The 19,202-nt window shown below is 39.6% G+C and overlaps 1 protein-coding gene across 3 annotated transcripts in view; it reads left to right on the top strand.

Moving 5' to 3' along the window:
* scn8ab (sodium channel, voltage gated, type VIII, alpha subunit b) overlaps positions 1–18,849 on the top strand; it is a 67,055-nt gene extending 48,206 nt beyond the window's left edge. For all 3 annotated transcript variants that reach the window (XM_072684449.1, XM_072684447.1, XM_072684448.1), the window contains exons 18-27: positions 3,670–3,787; positions 4,737–4,891; positions 5,652–5,825; positions 10,671–10,793; positions 13,816–14,100; positions 14,296–14,349; positions 14,706–14,843; positions 15,005–15,109; positions 15,211–15,481; positions 16,137–18,849. In XM_072684449.1, the coding sequence (XP_072540550.1) occupies positions 3,670–3,787; positions 4,737–4,891; positions 5,652–5,825; positions 10,671–10,793; positions 13,816–14,100; positions 14,296–14,349; positions 14,706–14,843; positions 15,005–15,109; positions 15,211–15,481; positions 16,137–17,293 (2,580 nt within the window). In that variant the 3' untranslated portion in view covers positions 17,294–18,849. The remainder of the gene's footprint in view (positions 1–3,669; positions 3,788–4,736; positions 4,892–5,651; positions 5,826–10,670; positions 10,794–13,815; positions 14,101–14,295; positions 14,350–14,705; positions 14,844–15,004; positions 15,110–15,210; positions 15,482–16,136) is intronic.
* Positions 18,850–19,202: the final 353 nt, after the last annotated feature.

The raw sequence follows: 19,202 nt of genomic DNA, 5'->3' as shown, positions 1-19,202 counted from the left end.
TGCAGTATATCCTTGTTCAGTATTATGACAATAGTGATATTACCAAGGCGTGCAATATGTAAATTTTTTATTGTGTGGTGTAAGCATTTGGGCTGATCCTGGCACATCTCAGGGTCAGCCAGGACGCTCAGGGTGTTTAAATGAATGAAGGTATTTAGATCATCCAACGGCTGCAAATCATTGTGGGTAAAGTAATGGAGGCCAGTCCTTAATGGTTCAGCAGTATGGATTTAATGAGTTGTAATATGCAGCATATATGGTGTGGCAGGAGTAAAGATGTAGCCAAATAAAATATCCCATAAATGATGCACACTGTGATATGTGTCTGTAAATTAAAGGTACCAAATGAAGGCAGTGGGAATCTGGGGAGTGTGGGTAGATGAAGTCAGTATGAGTAGATTAAGGTGGCATGGGTAGATTCATGCTGTGTAGGCTATATGGCCATAGTGTTGAGCTGGGATACTGCCGTGATTTATTGCCTCCCTGCTACTGCTGAGTGCTTATCCACTGAGCCAGAGAATAGATGCAGTCCAGGAGATGATGTAATGTTTTGCCTTATTGGTCTGATTTCTTTTGAGTGTGTGTGAGTGCAAGTGTGTGTGTGCTCACCCACTGCTGTGTAGTTATTGTACATGGTATTTGTACAGTAGTGACACAGGAAGGAAGGAAGCACTTGCAGTGTGAATTATCATACAGCTGCCAAAATGATAGCATGAGCAGTAGGGCTGTGTACTGGCAAGCACCTGGTGATACGATATGCATCACAATAGAGGTGTTACGATTTGCTATATTTTTTAATTATCAAACTATGGAAAACTGTCCATAAAAACAATGCAGAAAATTTGAGTGAAAGTCAAGTTTACTTTTTTATGCAGTCAGAACAGTGGAATCTAAAGACAGAGTATAACACTGCAATCTAGTGCTAAGGGATCAAACATAGCTCGTAATTAACCCCTGTCTTTTTAAAAATAATATATTTCTAATTTTCTGTAATGGTAATTGTGATTGTGGAAGGCCAATTATCCAATTCTCATTAATGTGAACTTCCCTTATCAGTAGCAATATCCCCTAGCACATGTCTCCTCCAATACATATGAAGCCAGCCACCGCCTCTGTTTAAACTGCTGCTGATGCAGCATTGCTAGGTAGCCAGCCTGCCCAGAGGAAAGCGCAGCTTCCTTGCTCTGATACTGTGCTGACCAACATCACACTGGGAGTGATGTGGGGGGAAGTGCTATTAACCCACCCCTGAGAGAGCAAGGCAATTGTGCTCTGTCTGACTTATCTTTAGATGTAAAGTGAAAATGAAAAATCAATACTGTGTTTTTGAGAGTCAATACAGGATTGCAGAACATAATATCACAATACTTTCAAGATATCAAAATCTTCTTACATCCCTAATTAGCAAAGAGGCACAACAGACTAACAGACTAGCTAACTAACCTGTGAAAGACTGTTAGATGGACATGTGAAGGATAAGAACCAGGGCTGAAATGGTGTGCAAAAGGAGGCTTACACTCGTCCATGGCACCCATTTGTCTTTCTCATCTGCATTCTTCACATCTCTCTCTCTCTTTCTCTCTTTTTTTCTATTTCTCTATCTCTCACTCTCGCTCTCTCTCTCTCTTACCCTCACACACACACACACACATACATACATTCACAGGGTTTCCTGTCATAGTCCGGGTGTCTGTGTGATGTCTAGGTCACCTTGACCCAGTTTAGAGGGACAGCTCCAGTACCACTGGACTACACGTGCCAAGTGTACTGAACAGAGATCCAATCATGTTGTAGCAGGTAACGCTGTGTAGCCAGTCAGGGCACAGGTGGGTGGATCTGAGCCTCTGATTGGCTGGGCAGGGTCAGTGAGGACTGCAGTGGTGGTGTGTGAGTGTTCTTTGATTCTATTACTGCTTCTGTGCGTGCCTGTGCGTGTGTCTGTCTGTGTGTATGTGTGTATGTGTGTGTGTGTGCGTGTGCTGACAGCAGGGATTTTAGAAAACTGCAACGTCATCCTGGCTTGCTAAGATCAGGGTCGGGGCCTGCCAGTGGAAACTAGAGAGTGATGGACTTTGTACATGAATGTGTATTTGCTTGTGTGTGTGTGTGTGTGTGTGTGCATTGTGATTAGAGCTTGGCAGGCCATTTACCATATGTGCTTTCTGGGTTCTGGACAGTGCACTGCTCTTTGTGTGTGTGCAATTGCTGAGGTTAGGATTCTGTGCTTGTGGTTCCACTTCTTACAGTGACCTCACCCATGCAGTTACATAATCCATTAAAATGAAGTTATAAAGATATTTAGGAGCTTGCTTCTCCCATTTCTTCCAGTAACCTTAACTATGTTTTAGATCTCTGCGGTGAATCAGTGTGCACTCAATAGAGGATCATTAGTAATAATGTCATAGCATAATGATTGTATGTACTGCCATCTCAGATAATAGTGTAGATCACTGAAGTGTATACAACTACAAGACCTCTGAAGGTGCCCTGTGGTATCTGGAACCAAGACGTTAGCAGCAGATCTTTTAAGTCCTGTTGTGAGGTGGGGCTGCCTCAATGAGACTTAGATGCCCACAGCCCTTTTCACCAGTTTAACTTTCTTGGAGCGCCTTGGGTAGGTACTGCATACCAGAAAACCCCACAAGACCTGCCTGATGTTTAGCCTAGCCATCACAATTCGGCCCTTGTCAAAGTGGCTTTCCTGCTTTGAACACATTACCGTCAAAAACTGACTGTTCATTTAATGCCTAATATATCCACCCTTTGACAGTATAAATACACCCTTGTATATACCTATATGGTTTATAATTCAGAGTTACAGTTATATAAAAGATAAATCTGTATATATAAATATATAATAGAAATATGTACAGTCTTGTTTTATAGAAAGTTACTGTGTAATTTAATTAAAATAGTTTGTATTATGTGTATATATATATATATATATATTACAAACTATTTTAATTAAATTACACAGTAACTTTCTATAAAACAAGACTGTACAATATATATATATATATATATATATATATATATATATATATATATATATATATATATATATATATATATATATATATTATTTGATGCAGAAATATATATAATGCTCATCCTGTCCACTTTCCCAATACTTTGGCAGACGTGTTTGGAACTGTCATGCTGGTTGGTTATTTCTCTGCTCAAACACACTCACCAAACCTGGGTGGTAGGGTGAATAACCACTCTATTGGACACCGTCCCTCCAGAAGCAGAACTGAAGGTGACTAACAGAGAGTAAGGTGACTGATAAGGAGTCGCAGTAGAGTTACGTTTGCTGATTTCCTGAAGCATTTCAGGTAGTATTTTGCTCATATGTGTTTTGAACACCAGGCAGAGTATCTAACAGAAAGAACATCAATGAACAAGTCCAACAGTAGAAGGCTTGTGGTGTAAGCGGGTTTTGCAATGTCAAGACCAGCAGCACTTCCAAAGGCGCTACCGCAGGGCTTGTGAAGTGTTTAAGTGATCTGGTCAGACCAAAACAGAAACCCTGTGTCACTGAAGGAGTTACATTGTAGTTAAAGCTTGGTGGGAGGAAGGTGAAGTGTAGCAAACCGAATGACAGTTCAAGAATGATCCTGTAATCACTGTGTCTTTCTCTGTTTGTCTTTCTTTTTCTACTTCTCTCAGCTGGATGACACCAGTTCTTCTGAGGGCAGCACAATAGACATAAAGCCTGATGAGGAGGAGGTGGCAGCTGTGGAAGTTGTGGAGGAATATCTTGATCCAGAGCCATGCTGGACTGATGGTAAGCTATAGGAGGGTCAAAGACATTGTAATCAAGATCTGAGATGTTAAACAAACTTGTCCATTGCAATACTCAGGGTGTCCAACATTTACACATGTCACATTAATGGTTTAGATTGTGTTATGTTATGAATGACAGAGTAACAGTGCTTTTGTTTGTTTAAATTTGAAGTAATCTATCACAGCACATCATTCTCTCAGTCTTGCCCCTGAATACTCATTTTCCAATTGTTGCAGCAGCACATAGTAACAATTGCAAATTACAAAGTAACTATCTAGTTGCTCTAAAAATATTAAAGATCTAAGTTATATATATACGGTATTGTTTTTTTTTCAATTGTGTATTTTTCAATTGTGCTGCCACACAATTTTCTTAATAGAAACTTATAGTTTAACAAAAACTGCAATGCAGTAACTTTTGGTGCTTTAGTTTTTTTGCATTTAAAAGGAAACACTTTGTGCCTTAAGAAGTAGAAATTAAGTCTATATAAAATATATACAAAGAATATTAGTCAGGTAATATTTTGTAAAAGATATTAGCCAAATACAGCATTTAAGTACTGTGTCCACTCCTGACTGTAACCAAAGTATATAAATATTGTAGTGTAATGTTATGTGTGTTGTTGGACTGTGGCAATATGTATGTGTGAGGCTGGAAATACCTCTCAAACCCTGCAGCTACCGAATGTTAATGTATTATACAGAGAGTTTTTGGAGCAGTATACATCCTTCTTCAAATGCTTTCTATTAGTCTTTGCAGTGAACTGAACTATTATTCAGGCAAGTGTGGTGGATCAATTGTAATAATATCTTAATAATGATAATGATAGCTGTGTTATTAATAATAGTTCAGTATGAATGTATTGTATGTGCCCACGTGGATGCTGTGTATTGTTTTATATGTACATGTATGTACATCCAGCTAAATTGTTTGTGTGTGTGCACTCCAGCTTGTGTGGCACGGTATAAGTGCTGTGACGTATCCATCACTGAGGGCTGGGGCAAGCACTGGTGGTACCTGAGAAAAACCTGCTACCTCATTGTAGAACACAACTGGTTTGAGACCCTCATTATCTTCATGATCCTGCTCAGCTCTGGGGCTCTGGTGAGGATAGACCATTGTACACACACCATCACACAAACAGCAAAACATCTTGACTGTCAGCAGTCAGACTAGTAGTATAAGCAGTGACTGTCCTTATCTAATAGTAATCACTGTACTGCTAATGAGTGTAATCTAGTGATGCAAGTGCTTTAAGGGACTGCAGAAACAGTGCTGTAACACTGAGCTCAGATGTGCTTTGTGGTGTGTGATGTGTGGTTGACTAATGGCTGCTGCTGTAGTGCACTGTACTGGCTCCTGTAGCTCAGCAGTCTGTCTTCAGGCTGCAGTATCTTTGGGTTGCTCTAAGGGACTGTAGCCAAGCGCTGTAGAAAAAGCCCAACATGCAGAGGATTCTGCAGCATCTCTTGCAGCCACACTTAGGGGCCGTGGCCAAACTCAGCATCTTAGTGGAAGAGTGAGTTAATGTAGGTGAGGCTGCAGTGCCACTCTGTGGTGATGTAGGGAGCATAGCCAAATGGTTGATTACAGTCTAGCTCAGCCTCATAAAGCACACATTCACAAGCAGATAAATATACACGCACATACACACAAAATACATTTGGGATACGTTTAAAAATGTGTGACAAAGGTAACTGAGCACTCTGTCTCATCCCATGTCTCGTGTTCACTTTGTGAATTGACAGAATTGACAATATGCTGTCCATGAGATGACGCAACACCTGGAAATCATTGCATGAAGTTATGTGATTTGTTTTTCTAACATAGACATTTAATAACAGTCTCTCACTTTTCTTTCAAGGCCTTTGAAGACGTGTATATTGAACAGAGGAAAACCATCCAGGTCATTCTAGAATATGCAGACAGAGTCTTCACCTACATTTTCATCCTAGAGATGTTGCTGAAATGGGTCGCCTATGGCTTCGTCAAGTACTTCACCAATGCTTGGTGCTGGCTGGACTTCTTCATTGTGGATGTAAGTATCTCTATTCTTCACTCTCTATCCCGCTACTTTCATTACTCACTGTGTGTCTCTTTCTCTCTCTCTCTCTCTCTCTCTCTCTCTCTCTCTCTCTCTTTATAAGCTGACACCTGGCAAGCCAGTGACTCCTCACTATGATAGAGAAACCTGAGTAACAGAGCTTATCATTACTGTCATGTAAAACCTTGTATCTCCATTTAGCTCGTTTTTTTAACATGATTTGAATCAGGCAGTTGTTCTTTACATTATGTTGAAATGTGCTGATTAACAGCACAGAATTGTCCAGAAATTACTTGACTTCCAGTGAAAGCTAAGAAGTTATTTTTTGTTTTCTATCCATTTTGGAGATTTGAGTTTGCGGGACAGGAGTAAAATGCTTTTGCTCAGATTTATCATTATATCTTTGTTTTATTAATAAGAATTTTTATTTCTGATACATTTATTATAGACATTTATTCTTACTTAGTATCTTTGGAGCACAAAATAAGTAGAACACAACACATGTGTTTGCTCTGTTGCTTATAAATCAACTGATGTGTCAAACTTCTGCTGTGTTTCTCCTTTGTGAAAAGTTTTGTAATGAATGTGATATTGTGATATTGAAAACTGTTCAGTGATGTGATATTGTGTAATATATATTGATATTGTATATATATATGATATTGTGTAATCATTTGTGCTTTAAAGCTTTAAGAATAGCTTGATTTAAAAGCTAACAGTTAAATTTGAAGTGAAAAGTATGTACCTTAACTTAGGAACATTCACTTAAGCCAGCCGCTGATTATAAGTCATGTTAGCATGTCCCTTTGATTAGAAATACTGCTTTATTTAGTGTAGCCTCATGCTCAGCCTGCCAGATCACGGATTGTGTATGAGAGGGGTTTCAGCTCTTTCTATGTTCTGCTTAACAATCTCAGTATTTAGTCGTATGTCAATCATTCATGTATATATGTCACATAGATATATTTTAGTTCTTAATGAATTATTTATTGTGAGTCAACTTTTGTCGGGTTTTGTTTGAACAAACAATACTTTTGAACAGAGTTTTAGTAAGACTTCAGGATGGCAATATATGTGGATTAATCTACAGCATGCATTTTTCAGTATCTTTGACGTATCTTATGCTTGCAAGGTTTGAACTGAAAAGAAAAAAAAATTCACTCAATCAATCAAAGGTAAGACATTAGGGCAGAAATTACTCCTGTTAATCATTGCCTATTAATCAAAATATTTTTGGATAAATGACCTCTATAACATCCTAAACTGTAATCATAAAAATGTCAAAAGTCAACAGAAATATCTTTAGTTAATCCAAAGTCAGCTTTCCAAGTTAGAAGACTCAACTCTGCCACACTCTGGCACAGCCTTGTCATGTCTACTTGTATTCTATCTTGTTTTACAGAGTAATGTCCTAAAATATTCTTCACAGCTGAATTAGTGCTAGATCATAATGCTACAAAATGACCTGAAAATGATCTGAAGCAGTTCATAATATTAAACCATAAAACAATATAATAATAATAATAATACTTTACAATGTAATATTATTTTAATATATTATTATTATATTTAATAATAATAAAGTAATTTTCCTCTAATCTAAGGAAAAATAAAATCCTAGATATTTGCATATTTTGTTCCAGACATGTGATGTCATTGCCAGCAGACATTTTGAAGTTGGGTTGGATAGAAACTGCTATGTCATCAGTCTACGTTTGCTATTACGTCAGTCGCTCCCTGTTGAGTTCTACACAGTGACAGGTGCTGAATGGACACCATGTCAGGAGTTATGTTCTGGAAAGGACGATTTTACCTGTCCTTGGTCAAATAGCAACCTGAATAATTGGCTGTGTTCCATTGTCCCCGCACAGGCTCCATCTTTTCTTCTCATATCTTAAACTCTTGATCAAAAGTATGAATAGCTTTTCTGTGAATGTAAGAGAAAGGAAATGGAAGGTGGCTTCCTTAGATGTGCTGCTCTTTTTAAGTCCTTCGACAGCTTTTCTATTTCTCCTGATTTAACCATTTTCGGTTGATTTTTGTACACTGCTGCATGACCCATTTAAAGATAAGCTTACGTTCACAGACAGATACTCTAACATTCTCTTGTAGAATTGGCTGATACAATCCAGAAGTAATAGGTCCATCAATATTGTCAATAAAGGCAATGGACCCAAGACAAGCAAAGCAGCCCAAAATCTCGATACGGCCAACTCCCATGCTTAATAGCTGGGCTGTTGTTATGTTGGACTGCAGTTTTCTTTTTGGCTACACTGTTCTTGTTTAGTCCAGTTGGCTTCAGTAACCTTTTTTTACTGAGGTCCTCAAGAATCGCCTCTGTTTGAGGCGTGTCATATTAACATAAACCTGGCGGTAAAGACCAGACTTTAATGTTATGTTCTTGAAACATGGGAGGGCTTGCTAAACTCACACCTGATTGCCATTCTTTTGATTAAAACATCGGACTTCCTTTGTAACTTATAATGATTTTTGTCATTTGATTAGTTGGGTTCTCTTTTTTTATTATATTTTAAAAGCACTCTATATAAAGTACATTTTTATGCATGTTTGATTGTTTTTAGGTTATTTCCACCACTATTCTCCTCTGACAACAGTAATAAATCTGGTAATAAATGCAATTGCACATTTATTAAATAGGCTTTCGTACACTACCTTTGACAGGTAGTTTATGTAAGATTAGAATTGCAAAAATTGCCCTGTAACAAATTTGAATGTGTTCACGAGTCTGACTTAAACTCATAAAGGAAATGATAATAGGAGGTTTTGAGTTAACTTAACTTAATTTAGTCACAAGTTCTCCGGAAACACTCTTTAGTAGGCATCTGAGTTAGGTCAACAGTACACTGTAAAAAGAGAAAAGAAAATGTGGCAACAAGCAGTTAAACTGGGTTAAATCAACTCAAGTCAATACCTAAAATGAAATAAAACTGCAAAAAAAAAAAAGAAAAATTGAGAAAACAACATGATGCACTAAGATTTTTTAGTTTTTAGTGTTAACTATCTGCCAAAAAAGCTGAGAGTATGATTAGGAGTAATGCAAGAGTGAAGTTTTTGACGCTATTGGCCCTCTCTTTCTTTTTCTTTTCTTCCCTTCCTCGGTGTAGGTGTCAGCCTTATAGCTAATGCGCTGGGGTACTCAGACCTTGGCCCCATTAAGTGCCTTTTAGTTATCTTGGCTGCATTGATAGTCGTCCTAAAGTCATAAAGTTGCAGTTTTAGTGTTAACTATTTGCCAAAACAAAATTGAGAGTATGATTAGCAGTAATGCAAGAGTGAACACTTCAGTACTCAGCTGGCATACACAGCAAATTCAGAAAATGGAAACTTGCTCTTACAGCCTTCAACACTAAGGCCAGGCAGTCAACCATAACATAAAATGCAGCTCTATACCTAAACTAAAGTATGCTGTGGGGAACAACTACACGCTGCAGGTGAGTAAAGGGGTGCGGAGACATGCCCAATATGCAAATAGATGATGACAGGAGTTAATGGCTAAGTTTTAGGAACTGCATATGGGAGCACTGTTCAAAGCCCCTGGTGTGCAAGATTGAGAAGCTCCACAGCGTTAATTAAACGGACACATTGTGTGATGGGGATGAAATCTATTGACCCTAAAATTTTTGCTTTTTCCTGCAAAATAATTATTAAAAGGTGTTGCAGCTGAAATATTTTGTAAGATGTTTAGCTAGCTGGTCTAGAGCTGTGATACCATGCATATCCTGCATGCAAAAAAATGCGGAAATGTACTCAGGACTGTTTTTTAAGTAGATGTTAAGTTTATGTTGAAACCCTAGATTGGCACAACTGTCTAAGTGCATCCTCATCAAGTCTAAAGAAGATAGGTATTTTTGACTAAACTACATTGAGTTAACTCAAAAACACTCTGTAATCAGTTACTTTATGATAATATCAAATTTACGTTGGCTTGGCTTTCTTTTTTTTACAGTGTGGACCGACTAAAATGAGCTTGCGTGTGTTGACATTCCTGAAAGCTACAGTATATACAGACAGATATGGCTTATGTCTCTGACAGGTGACTGTAACCTTGTCTTTCTTTAGCGCTGATGGATCCAGTGGCACTGAGGGGGCCTGTGTGGGCCGGGGAGTAAGGGGCCAGGGTAAGGTCACTGTTAGGACTCTCTCTCTGACAGGCGCTCCTCTCTCTCTCTGCCTCCTTGCTCTCCCAAAACCGCCCTCCCACCCTAACGACTCTCTACTAGTCTCGTTGTGTACTGTATGCGGTGTGTGTTTGTATGTATTGTGTGTATTTTCGTCTGTTCGAAGTACAGTGGATGTGCTTGTAAAGTTTGTGCACACCTCTATGCCTCTTCTCTTAACGTTTCCCCCCTCCACCTTTTCTTCGTCTGGACTCTCTTTCTTTCTCTCCTTCTTTCTCTCCCAGTATCTCAACCACATGTTTCCTTCCAGGTTTGCTGTTAAGCTGCTTTCCAAGCTTCGTCTGCCTGCAGTAACAAAGCAAATCATGTTAAGACTTAAAAAAAAAAAACAGGGAAAAAGCTTGGGGGCGTCCACATCCCTATAATACTTCTGACCGGATAACCCCACATTTAACCTCTCTCTCTCTCTCTCTTTGTGTGTTTATGTACACATATATACATACATACATAAACACACCCTTATCTATGTATGCATATATCTGTTATGTCTCTAACTCTCCAGTTTATTATCAACGTAGGGTCCTCTCTCTCTTTCTCTCTCACTCGCTCTATTTCTCTCTCTACCCCTGACGTCCTCCTTGACGCTAACACTTTGGCCCTCTCTTTCTCTTTCTTTCCTTCCCTTCCTTTCTCTGTGTAGGTGTCTATAGTCAGCCTTATAGCTAATGCGCTGGGGTACTCAGACCTTGGCCCCATTAAGTCCCTGAGGACTTTGAGGGCCCTCAGGCCCCTGAGAGCTTTGTCCCGCTTTGAGGGCATGAGGGTAAGATCCAGAGCTGCCCAGTGCATGCCCGTCACTCTGTGACAACACTACCGCATGCTAAGAACCACCATTACGCAAAAACGATAACCATACCCAGAAAAACAAAACAAGACCAGTAAATGCGGAGGATGACCATACTACACCATTGTAGCTTAGATTCATTTTAAATGCAGACATTTTGAAAACATTAACATGAAACCTTTTCTAGCAGCTGAAATATGTACATAGTTCCATTTGATGAATTACTAGCTAACTAAATTAGCGTATTGTATGGTTACAGCTAACATATGTGACATACTTTCATAATATTAATTAAGTAATTATTAGCCAAAGCATCATTACATCATTTTTAGTACATACTAAAAACTAGGAGACATTAAAGCTACCTCATCACCAATGGACAGCAGTAAATGTAGCTCATTGGTAGTCATCCATGCTACAGCATTAGTTAAAGACCTGCTTGTGATGTGTTACAAGCATCCAATTGCCTAAGCAGTCCACTGCTCTAGTAGTACCTCCACCCCACCAACACCCCTTCCCAGCCTGACTTCAACACCCATACTCTGTCCCGCCGTACTCTACCACCTCCCCAAACCCACTCATCCACCTACCTACAACCATAGAACCATCTCTATCACTCTCAGTAGAGGCATACCCCAGCTTATAATGTAGCCTGATCTTACACAGTATTTGTTAAATACTTGTGAGAAGGCTAAGGCTGACGTAAGCAGCTTTTCTTAAAGTTGATGAAGAAAACCTGATTATTATGATCAGATTTAACAAAAGAGAAGCATGAAATGAGACAAACATGGTACATCTGTCCTTTGTACTTGTTAAACATATAGATCGACAGGACAGCAGTTTGATCCCTGATCATAGAAATGCTATCTGCGACTAGACATCCAAGAGAGCGTAACTGTGGCCCTGTCCTCCTTGGATGGGTAGGATGGCCCTCCTGTTTCCCCATCAAAGAGTGTGATGTTTGCGTGTTAAGTTCAGTTTACCCTAGCAGCAGTTTAAAAAGATGTGGTGATGCTTCACGTGTCTCGAAGGAAACATGTGCTAGCCTTCACCCTCTCAGCGCTAATAGCATCATGTGTAGAAACAACTTATGGCTTTTTTAAAGCCTTTAAAATGTTGAGTCGGTTTTCGAGATACTAATGTTAATTAAGGGTGCTGTTATTAAGTATTAATAAAGGCTTTGTAGTTTGATGAACTTGGTTACTTTGAAAACAGCCCTGGTAGCATTGAATAATTTCATTACCACTGCTATTGTGTACCTAGGTGTCCATACCTCGATTTTGACTCTGTATACATGTCATGTAACTTGCATGCTTTTCCAAACACACATGGCTTAAAGCAAAGATCCATGCTCCCCTCTATGATGTGGGTTTTAGTAGCTGTGGTGAATAGGTCTGAATGAGTGAGTAAAACAAGCCTCATCACCTCATTCAGAGAAAAGGGCAGTTCTTGACATTTTTTCAAGATTTCAGATTTTAGTCTAGAACGTGTGACGTTTTCATTAGCCTGGTTGGGTTTGGCATTATGGATATGCATCATATCCCAATGCCACACAAAACATAACCAGGCTAGCAAACCAGCAGATAGTTTCATTAGTAGGCCAGAGGGGAACATGACCATGGTTAGCACTAAGACCTTGCTGACAGCTCTGCATGATCTGCTTCTAGCCTGCCATGTCAGAGCATCATCCAGCCAGCCAGTAGCACCATCGCTTTTCTGTGTACCATGAGAGTGTGGTCTGGGGAGGTGAAGCTTGGGCTCCTCCTTTGGCTGGGGTTGTTCTCTGAATGACTGACTTTTTATTTTCTTTTTTCAGAACTCAGCAGTATACTGGTATGGCAAGAGTTTAAGCAAATGAAGCTTTCTGTCGACAGAGGTTCTTCCACTTCCTTTAAATAACAACACATTTTAGGGACAATACTGGGATGATGGTTATTGCAACTTGCCTGCTTTACTTGACCTGTGTACATGATAATATCCTTTCTCAGATTTGTACAACCTGATTTGGCTTATTTTGTGTCAAAAAGTTTTGAAGTGCTCTTCATTTAAGCAGTGGCCTGTTGTTCAGTTTGAGTGTACTGAGTTTCAGCACTTTGAAGAGCGACTGTTTCATATGGCAGATCTAGTAACAATACCCCATCCCCAGTGTTTGTACGTGCCAAGAATACTGGACATAGGGCTTTGACTGGCTCAGCGGGCCTAATGCACTGCCACCAGCAGCTGGAGTCTGACAGAGCACAATTGACTGTGCTCCCTCCTAGTGTCGGGACCATTGCTAGTGCTATCTATGTATGGATGGATTAATTGGCAGTACCAAATTGGGAGAAAAAGGGAAAAATGCAACAAACTAATTTATTTAATTTGATTTGCTTTCATAAAAGAGAATACGTGTTTTGGAAATATTCCACTGTTGACTTGTAGACATCTATTTGGAAGAACGTTTAATAATAAGATAATTAATAGATAACTGTCCATAATGACAAAAACAGAAATACTTAAGCCATTCCAGTGTGCAGCTGATGTGTATATATATAATATATAAATTGCTTCATGCGCGCCTGCTTTAGAGACTTGTACATTATATGTGGATAGTTAAGTAAAGTTAAGTACAAAAGGGAACTCATTTCTGGTTCATTAAATCTGTATTTGTGTCAATATTCAGACTGCTTGGCTTCACACTCCAACTATGAAGCTGCCCCAAATTTCAGCCCAAAAGTCTTTTGAGTTTGCCTCCCTGTTAGGGAGCAAAATATACATATTCCACATTTCAAGGCATCATTCATAAAAAGTTCAAAAGTTCAAAATCAAACAATAAAGATGACCTTTTTAGGATGAATGTTTTGGTTAGTTATAGCCCAGTAGTATGGGTATGAAAACAGTATGGAGATTTGAGGACCAGAAATGGTTGATCTTTTTCTTTCAATTGTCATCAGTGTGTTGCTCTCAGACCTTTTCCTCTCTTTCCTCCACCTCTCCTCTTCTTTTTTTCTTTCTGTTGTAGGTTGTTGTGAATGCTCTGGTGGGAGCCATCCCCTCCATTATGAATGTGCTGTTGGTGTGTTTGATCTTCTGGCTCATCTTCAGTATTATGGGGGTCAACCTGTTTGCCGGAAAGTACTACTACTGCTTTAATCAGACATCAGAGGAATATTTCCTGCCGGACACAGTGAACAACAAGACGGAATGTTTTGCACTCATTGAGCAAAATTTCACAGAGGTTCGCTGGAAGAACGTTAAGATCAACTTTGACAATGTGGGTGCTGGATATCTGGCCCTTTTGCAAGTGGTAAGTGTTACATTGTTAATACTCTGCTATTAAATACATGTATGTAAATAACTGCAGTTTAGACCAAATTGTTTACAATTCAGTAACACTTACTGTAATTTCCAGTTAACTACTTGTGACTAAAAAAATTAAAAAGGCTTTAACACAATGTCTAACTCTGAGCTCTTTACTTTGCTGTTCCTTCCCTTTTTCCAGGCCACATTTAAAGGTTGGATGGACATCATGTATGCAGCAGTGGATTCCAGAAAGGTAAAAAAAAAACAATTGCTCTGTCTTGTTGGCCTGTTATAGTCATAGCGGTTTTGCTGTTATTTGATAAGAACTGGTCATCCACGTCAAGATATAGTAATGTGCATAGTAATTTATTCCTCAAAAAAGAATCATTAGAATAAATGCTAAATTCTTTTTGTTTTATTTTAAATATTTAAATAATACTAATGCAAAAAAGTAGTCATGTTCGTTTAGCCGCTTCAGAGCTCTTCTCAAGAATGCTGAGCATTAATTGTATTTATCCTTAATACCCGGTTAAACAATTTGCTCACAATCTGACTAAAATATGTGGCAATACCAGCTTTCAGTGATCATTGGCTGTTTGGTTTTTCCAGGTTGAAGATCAGCCTCTCTATGAAGACAATATCTACATGTACATATACTTTGTCATCTTCATCATCTTTGGCTCCTTCTTTACACTTAATCTCTTCATTGGTGTCATCATTGATAACTTCAACCAACAGAAGAAAAAGATAAGTGTTCTTCTCTCAGTTCCTTTATACTTGTTTTTATGTATCTTATTGACACTTTCATATTCAAATTCCATTGTCAACTTTGTTAAATCTGACAAAGCATCACATGCATGCATGCACATCATTGTTAGGTTGTCACCAATGTTGTTTTTTCCCTATACTTTGGAGGCCAGGACATCTTCATGACAGAAGAACAGAAGAAATACTACAATGCTATGAAGAAACTGGGCTCAAAGAAACCACAAAAGCCCATCCCCAGACCACAGGTATGACAACTGCCAACAACTGGAGCTTTTTATTTTGAAAAAAAATAAGTAAAAATATATATGTTTTACATTTTTACATTGTCTACATCTTTGTCTTTCAGAACAACATCCAGGGTGTGGTGTTTGACTTTGTCATGCAGCAAGCCTTTGACATCTCCATCATGATGCTCATTTGTCTAAACATGGTCACTATGATGGTAGAAACAGATGACCAATCAGACGAGACAGAGAACATCCTGTATTGGGTCAACTTTGTCTTCATCGTGGTTTTCACGGGCGAGTTTGTACTGAAGCTCTTTGCACTACGGCATTATTATTTCACCAATGGGTGGAACATCTTCGACTGCGTTGTGGTGATTTTATCTATCGTAGGTGAGTGAGGTGTGCCTATCCTGTCTGTGACTACAAATTGTACTTTTGAACCATTGGGTGGAGATCACAAGTATTTCTTTTTACTTGACAAGAATAGCTTAAACAAATTTGAAAAAAAGTCACATAGCTAAAACTGTAGTAGCAGCCATCTTGTCTAAATGACTTTTACAATTACAATTACCATTGCATATTCTTCTCAGTTATTTGGAGAAAAAAAGAATTATTTTTGAAATTTTTCAAAAAAAAAATTTAAAACTTTATTTTAACTTTTACTTAACTTTAAAAATTTAAATTCATTTTTATTTAAAAGAATCATCATGATAGTTGTGTTTAAGTGTGCATGTGACCCAGAAACCAGCTGTAAGGTGTTGGAATTGCATTGTATTGTGGGAAGTGTAGTGGATTTGTAGTGTCTTTTTTGGGGGAGTACGAGGCAGTGCTTTTTTCTGTTGTACAAGAACCGTGGTGTGAACCAACCATGACTTTTGTGTATTGTTACAGTATTAAAGCAACAGTAACATGGGTCACCACATATATCTCTGCTGATCAGATACATTTGGGGCAAGGGAAATTACAAAGTGTTCAGTAGTTTTTAGTCACATTTTTCTTTGGCAGCATTTGCTCACTGTTGGTCTGTCTGTTTCTCATATCACAGGTATGTTCCTGGCGGATCTGATCGAGAAGTACTTTGTGTCACCTACCTTGTTCAGGGTGATCCGACTGGCTCGAATTGGCCGTATCCTGCGTTTAATCAAAGGAGCCAAGGGCATCCGGACTTTACTGTTTGCCTTGATGATGTCACTTCCTGCCCTATTTAACATTGGCCTGCTGCTCTTCCTGGTCATGTTTATCTTCTCCATCTTCGGCATGTCCAACTTTGCCTATGTGAAACGGGAGCTCGGCATTGACGACATGTACAATTTTGAAACGTTTGGTAACAGTATGATAATCTTGTTTATGATCACCACCTCGGCAGGATGGGACGGCTTGCTGGCACCCATCCTCAACTATCCGCCTGATTGCAACCCTAACAAGGAGAACCCAGGAACCACTGTAAAGGGCGACTGCGGTAACCCTTCAGTGGGAATCTTCTTCTTTGTAATGTACATCATTGTGTCCTTCCTGATTGTGGTAAACATGTACATTGCCATTATTTTGGAGAACTTCAGCGTTGCCACAGAGGAGAGTGCTGACCCATTGTGTGAGGACGACTTTGAGTCCTTCTATGAGATCTGGGAGAAATTTGACCCAGACGCCTCCCAGTTTATCACCTTTGCCAAGCTGCCAGACTTTGCCGATACGCTGGAGCACCCACTACGAGTGCCTAAGCCCAATATAATCGAGCTGATCGCCATGGATCTGCCCATGGTCAGTGGAGACCGCATCCACTGCCTGGACATTCTGTTTGCCTTCACCAAACGTGTGCTGGGTGATAGCGGCGATCTGGACATGATGCGTCAGCAGATGGAGGAGCGCTTTGTGGCGGCAAACCCATCCAAAGTTTCGTACGAGCCCATTACCACCACGCTGCGCCGCAAGCAGGAGGAGGTATCGGCCGTGGTCATCCAGAGGGCGTACCGGGCTCACCTGGCTCGCAAAGGCTTCGTGTGCAAACGCCGACCCGCCAACAACAAGCTGGAAAACGGAGGGACAAACCAGGAGAAGAAGGAGAGCACGCCCTCTACTGCATCCCTCCCGTCCTACGACAGCGTAACTAAGCCAGAGAAAGAGAAGCAAGACGACAACAACGAAGGCAAAGGGCGTAAGGAGAAGGGCCGAAACCAAAAAGATGTCAGGGAATCCAAATGTTAAAAGCTGCAGCAGTGAAACACATGAACACTAACACTGGTCATGACAATAGTGTAACAATAACAACTGTACTTTCAAGCAAGACAAATGGAAACCCTGAATCAAACTACACAGATGTACAGATTAATTTCATTTGCAAGTAAGAAAATGATATTTAAAAAAATCCAAGTATAAAGGAGCAAAACAAAAAATTGTTTACAAACTTCACAGGTTGTATGGATGCAGCGGAAAGCATTGGGGTTACTTCAAGCTTGACTCTTAAAAGTTAAACCAAACATAATCAGCTTCCTGTGTGACACTGTTGCATCAACACTTGATTTAAAGAAAATCAAATAGGAATTTAACAAAGGACTGATACTTGATATTGTGTATTAGAGGGCTACTCAGCGCTTCAGGACAGAACTTGTCATTAAGCAGGAATATGAGAAACCAAGGGAAAACGAAAACATGGGATTCACAGCATGGTGTTCCCCACATCCGGAGAATCCCGTGCTTATGCAGTGCGTCTATGGAATTTCCGTGATGGAAATGAACACTGCTTATTATGGAAGAATCAGCTTCCGGAAGCGGACAGCGGAGGAGTCTGTGCCGCTTCTTTTCACAAACATGTGGAAGAACTCAAGAAATGATTGTAAGAATGAGCAGGGATCAGTGGAGTGTGATACACAAAACTTAGAGCTTGGCTGATTCAAATGGTATCTTTGTGTTTGTCGGCACTAAATATACTTTACATGGTCTTTACATTATTTGAGCGGCAAAAAAGGAAAAGGGGAGGAACAACAATAACAACAACAACAAAAAAAATCAACATTCAACATTTTGCCCATGTCACCCTCAGTAACAGTCATCATATGTTTGTTATACTTTCATCAAAAAGGCTTTTTTCTACATGGGCTTTCACACTGATAGGATAAGGGGGCAATTGCCGGGGGCCTCCAATACACATCTCCAAATGAATAATAAATTATTGTGCTTGTTCAATGCATAGAAATGACTTGCATGATGGCATGTTTTGATCAGAAATCTTGCATGAGTAATCATAGTCCACAAGACACTAATACAGACCACCACAGTGGCTTGACAATACGTTAAAGGCTGTCCACTGGCTAAATTTATTACCGGAAATTACATATAATCTGATGATGTTGAAACTGAATTGGCTGAAGACGCTAAATTACGTTGTGTCCTTTACTCGTCTCTGTTAAGTACACTATAAAATAGACCAGCTTTGGGTTTCTGGCTTCAGTAACTACAGAGAGCCTATAAACAATCAGTGGCTTTTGTTGAAATGATTGATAGCAACGTGGCACATGTCTGAGGTGAACGAAACTAAAGAGGAACGCCCCTTTTTTTTGCTGCTCAGGAGATGAGATGTGAATGGAAATATGGAATGTTGGAATGTGTGTGTATGGAGATGACATGGGGAATGACGCTAGGAAAAAAAAGAACACTGTAAATCCTATAGGTTCTTATTTTATTTGTATGCAGCAATATCGCTTACCTTGCCTACAGCGCTGGCCCTCTTCGCGGGTCGCATGGTAGGTGAGTGCAGGGTTGGTTTAGGAGGGAGGGGTGGGTGCAGGGTGGGGCACTATAAGGGGTGTAGCACGTTGGCTGGCATTTTTGATCCTCATCAGGGGTAAGATTAAGATGGGCTATAACTGTTTTCGAGAAAGTGGCTTTTTTATTTTAGAGAACTCGTTCTGATGATATTATTTAACTGTTGCATTGTATTTAGAGAGTTCGGCTAATGTGTGTCTGTTGCGTCTGTTCTTGGCGCAGTTCGTGCCATGGGCATCAACTGTGCGTTTTTTATGTCTGTATAAAGCCATCACATCTTTAGCAATTGTATGATTGTAGCTGGGGCACGGATGAATGCCAAACAGAGAGAGAACCTGAGAGAGCGTGTATT

Source organism: Salminus brasiliensis, chromosome 7 (genome assembly GCF_030463535.1).
Source record: "Salminus brasiliensis chromosome 7, fSalBra1.hap2, whole genome shotgun sequence".
Taxonomy (NCBI): domain Eukaryota; kingdom Metazoa; phylum Chordata; class Actinopteri; order Characiformes; family Bryconidae; genus Salminus; species Salminus brasiliensis.
Note: the sequence above shows the minus strand (reverse complement) of the source record. Positions and strands in the feature narration are given on the sequence as shown.